Consider the following 5,352-nt stretch of genomic DNA (forward strand, 5'->3'; position numbering starts at 1 on the left):
AGCGTTTGTTATAGCGCGACTGTTGAAGTTGAGTGTATCGTAAAGTTATACTCAGAAAGAATAAACCAGTTTTATTAAGTAAGGACTTGTGTCGCTAAAGTTTCGTCGGAACGAAGTTACGGAAAGTTAATTAACGAAACGGAGACGTAACAATATGTACTTTCGTTAGCGTACATTTGAACGAGAAAAAAAAAACACAATCTTGCTTCTAAAATTTAATTATGTTTGGTGGAGTTTTAAGTGTTTATATTTAGAATTATGACTCTTTGCTGGATTATATTACAGGAGTAAAAAAGTTTACTGGATTCTTCACGGAAGCTAAAAAATTCGTAGTTACTTTTTACTGATTTAGTAAATTACAGGCACGCTCCATATCTTAAAGCCAAACTTAGAAAAAAAAATTAATTGATTCTGGAGAGTTAGATAGGTAGTTTGTTTGATTTACAAATTATTCTCGACGTTTCCAATGTATGGACTTTATAGTTGTGTCAGTTGTAATATAGACTATTTCCTAAATTAGGACAGCAATGAGCTCATAAACCAGACAAAGTCATAGCAGCAGCCGTTTTTACCTCACAGTGTTAGCGTAAAAACGTTAATAAAGTAACAACAAATATCTGTTAAATCTATAAAGTAACAAATACATATTAATTATTACTCAAATTATTATTTCAGTCGTTCTTAATGTATCAAAAACTATTATTTTCATCATTAAATAGATATAGCCTAAAGATGCTTTGCGGACTTTATGGCATAACCAGGTTTCATTCGCCCGGTCCCTGAGGCAGTTGTCCCACCCCCTGGCGGCGGGCCTGCATATAAACATGTTTAAAATCAAACTAGTTTAGATTTTGTACACACGACTCCATAATTGTCACATTTTATCTACAGTATTGTATTTAATTATAGTATTTGTGCTGTTCTGGATTCTATTGTTCAGGAGACTTGTTGATTTCAATGCTAATAAGCGAGTAGTAGTAGTAGTAGTGTGTGTTTCAAATCAAAGTTACGCTAATAAAAGTGGATTATATGTTGGATTACTATTGCTGTCACACAAGGTGAGTTTTACATAAATACTGGGGGCGTTAATTAGGGGCAATACGGTATTCACTCACGATCATCGCACAGTCTAAATTTAAACAGGTTAGGGTACGTGTCGGTTACGTGTTCCTGTACGTTCCATATCCCAAGCCTAAAACTTAATTCTCAATACACGTTAAATTTAATATTAAAATTCAAAACGCAATTCAAAAATTTAAATTTTACTCTTCAATTTCTTGATTTTATTTTTTTTTATATATAAAACTATCCGTTGAACCTGTGATTTTATGGATTTATAGTGTTTATGAAATAATTTCTCATGTTTCCTCTAAATTACATTATGTACAGACGTACAATAAGCTTTCTGCCAAGGTCAGGTTTTTGGTGTTATAATAGTATTACTACAACATATTTTTACCGACAGGTTGTGGAAAAGAGGCATTTCTATATTGTTTTATAGAATACAAAATATAATTACCTTTTACATTATTATTTGGCGCAAAATTACAAGTTATTTTAACAGACTACAATTTTTACAACTGCTTTTCTACTGCCTCATACCGGTTATGCCTTCCCCTTTCTCTCTCGTTTTCAACCGTCGCAGTCTCGTTTGTCATAAAAAAGAAGTGGTATTCTACGTTTCCAATTTACGACCAACGTCCATTTTATTCCGACAAGTCACTTCGTGAATATTTTACGTTTATACGCATCTCCAGCAGTGTAGTACTGATGCAGGTAGGGTTCAGTTGTGATTTCAAAATATCTGTTAATTGAGAATCGTGGGTAACGTACAGAGATATTTGATATCACGGTTCAAGAGTTTTAGACTTCTTGTTTCGACACGACAGCGTTGCTAACTCACATTCGTGGTGTCATGTTGTTGTTAGGGTTAGGTTTGTTGAATTTATTTCAGTATTTCTTGAGATAGCGTAGGAAGTTTTCTATACAATGGGCCGTCACACAAAATTGAGTAGGACTTGCCAGTTGTATATAATTACTAGCCCTACTAGTACTACCATTTGAAGTGTAGATATATTGTGATAAAAGTATTAATACTTTTATTCCCAAGCACTTTAATAAAAACAAATGAACAAATACTTTAACATGTGGAAATACTCCATATCATAGAAAGAAAGAAAACTTACGAAGTTATCACGTTTGACAGTGCGACCTGTAATTGGTGTAGTAGAAATGTCAGTGGCTGAAGAAGCTACAGAATCGGCAGGCGACGTACTCTTAGACTTATCAGTATCAGGAACATGCAAGTAATCCATCTCATTCATTTTCAGTTGGTCGTCCATAACCGTGATATATATGAATATGCCAAGCGGGTTCTCAAAAAATAAGGGTTTGTGATCTTTTCATCTGGTATCAACGGTGAAGTTTTTAGGCTTGGTTTCCACGTCGACGTGATTCTACTACTTAGTATTAGCTCTCTTCAGAGGTTTTACCCAGCCGAGATCCATGCATTTATTGATTTAACTACTGCGCATGCGTCTATCGTTAGTTCAGACCAACTCGATTGTCAATTTGATGACCAGTCAAATTTTATGTTATGGTATCAGTATAGCTGGTGTTGTTTTCTAAATGATATTTGACATAAAAAGTATCTGCTAATGTAATATTTTTTAGTGTATTATATTGTTCTTTCCACGTTCAAAATGAATGTTTTTTTTGCAAAATTTACTATAAAACAATGTCTCCGGTCACCCCTTGACGTGATCGGTACAAAAGGTGTTTTATTTCGGTAACCACACCTCGTGGAAAACACAAATAACATAATATTGCCATTTTCTGAAAATATCCACGTTTTCAAGTTTCCGAGAATTCGACGCAATAAAACAAATACATTTTCTAAGTTTTAACTTTTTTTTTAGCCTAACATTGCAAAATATTGTTATTATGGGTGTTGAGGGGAGTAACTCGAAAATTCTTAACTGATTGATAGGATATATTTTATTTGTGATTCATAATCATATTGTTACGACAGCGGAAGTCACGTGATTCTGCTGGCGCATTGGCCTGGTGGCGTGTGCGAGGAGTTTTTCGAATGATCATGAATTTTCGGGGGAATCCTAGTGTGTTCGAGACGCCCTCTTCTTTAGTATATAAGCCTGGCAGAGGAAGCCAGCGGGATATATAGATAATTAAAGAAGCGAACAGTAGTTACGGTAAATAAAGTGTGTTTGTACTCGTCGAGAGCGAAGTTATCGAGATTGTGAATCGCAGTGATTTATAGCATATATTATAAAAGCTGTTAAGTTTAAAATGACGAGAAACGTACTGACTGTGGAATTACTCCATACTAAAAGTTTGTATCGAGAAAGAATAAACTGGTTTAATCAAGAAGGGACTTGTATCGCTGAAGTTCCTCGGAAAGAAATTCTACCAGAAATTAACAAACAAGCAGATACCGTAATAAATTGATGTCAGGAGTGGGATGGAAAAGAAAAAAAAAGAAGATGGAAAAGAGAAATGGCAAATCAAACTACGACTTAGCAGATTTGATGGCAGCAATACAAGAACAGCAAAAGAAACAAGAAGAGAGACTATAGCAGTGGTTGGAGGAAAAATAAAAGAAACAAGAAGAGAGATTATAGCAGTTGTTGGGGGAAAAAGAAAAGAAACAAGAAGAACGAGAAAATAAACAAGAAGAGAGACTACAGCAGTGGCAAGAAAACAAGCACCAGTGACAACTGGAACAAGAAAAGAAACAAGTCTCCAACAGTTGAGAGAAAGCCAGCATACACAAATGGAAAAGATTAGTAAATTTCAAAGTGAATTAAATATATTAAAGGACGATTTACTGTCTCTTACGCAGGGAGGATATATTAACCATGGACCTAATCAGCCCCAGACAACAGGAAGCACCTTCCAGACACTGCAACTAAACCATAATGCAGACATCTTCAGTCCTGCCAAAAGTCACATTCCAGACATGAGTGTCAGCAATAGGGTGATCTAGTACGAAGAAAGCCACATGAATTCGATGGGAAGGCACCATGGGAAGCATATAGAGCACAATTTGAGCTCCTGGCAGAGATGAATGGATGGACAGAGGAGTATCAAGCAGTGTACCTGGCAACGAGCCTGAAGGGACAACCACTGGAAATACTTGGACAGTTGTCAGCAGACGAAAGGCACAACTATAGAGTACTGGTAGCTGCTCTAGAAATCTGAGATGGAACTCAAAATCAGTCTGAAGTCTACAGGGCTAGGTTTAGGACGGGAGTCTGTGCTAAAGGGGAGAGCCTGCTAGAGCTGGCACACCCAAGGCCTACCCAACTGCACCACTCGATGTTTTCAAGCTGTTGCTGAGGGATCAGTTTGTAGATGCCTTGGACAGGCCACAACTGAAGATACAAGTAAAGCAAGCACACCCCTCTACTATGCAGGATGCAATGGCCAAAGCTCTTGAATTCGAATCCTACGTTAAATCCAAGCAGATACGTAACAGTATTGATGTAATCGAGTAAAATAAAACTGGCTTGTTAAAGCTTAGTAATATGGATTGTTTGTGGGAAAGTATTTCATATTGCTTCATCTGCATATTTTTTATTCAAAGATTTGTAAACCCGTAATTGACATTTATTCGGTGTCCATTTTTCGGCAAAAAATAGTATTCTTTCAAATAATTTATTTTTTCCTAGGCAACTTCTAAGACCAGTTTTCAATACTCAAAATGACCAAAATAATCATATATAATCACACATCCATTACTGACTAATTACACATCCATTACTGACTAATCACACATCCAATACTGAATAATTCACACATCCATTACTGACTAATCACACATCCATTACTGACTGATTACACATCCATTACTGACTGATTACACATCCATTACTGACTGATCACACATCCATTACTGACTCATTACACATCCATTACTGACTCATTACACATCCATTACTGACTAATTACACATTCATTACTGACTAATCACACATCCGTTACTGACTAATCACACATCCTTTACTGACTAATTACACACCCATTACTGACTGATTACACATCCATTACTGACTAATTCACACATCCAATACTGACTTGTTACACATCCATTACTGACTAATCACACATCCATTACTGACTATTACACATCCATTACTGACTAATCACACATCCATTACTGACTTATTACACATCCATTACTGACTAATCACACATCCATTACTGACTGATTACACATCCATTACTGACTAATTCACACATCCATTACTGACTAATTACACATCCATTACTGACTAATTCACACATCCATTACTGACTAATTACACATCCATTACTGACTAATTCACACAT

General features: G+C 35.8%; 1 protein-coding gene across 1 annotated transcript in view; it reads right to left on the bottom strand.

Annotated features, from left to right (window-relative positions):
* LOC106471444 (solute carrier family 2, facilitated glucose transporter member 1-like) overlaps positions 1–2,489 on the bottom strand; it is a 43,341-nt gene extending 40,852 nt beyond the window's left edge. The window contains exon 1 of the mRNA XM_013932046.2: positions 2,187–2,489. Coding sequence (XP_013787500.1) covers positions 2,187–2,342 — 156 coding nt within the window. The 5' untranslated portion in view covers positions 2,343–2,489. The remainder of the gene's footprint in view (positions 1–2,186) is intronic.
* Between the last annotated feature and the right edge of the window lie 2,863 nt (positions 2,490–5,352).

Source organism: Limulus polyphemus, unplaced genomic scaffold (genome assembly GCF_000517525.1).
Source record: "Limulus polyphemus unplaced genomic scaffold, Limulus_polyphemus-2.1.2 Scaffold4628, whole genome shotgun sequence".
Classification (NCBI taxonomy): Eukaryota; Metazoa; Arthropoda; class Merostomata; order Xiphosura; family Limulidae; genus Limulus; species Limulus polyphemus.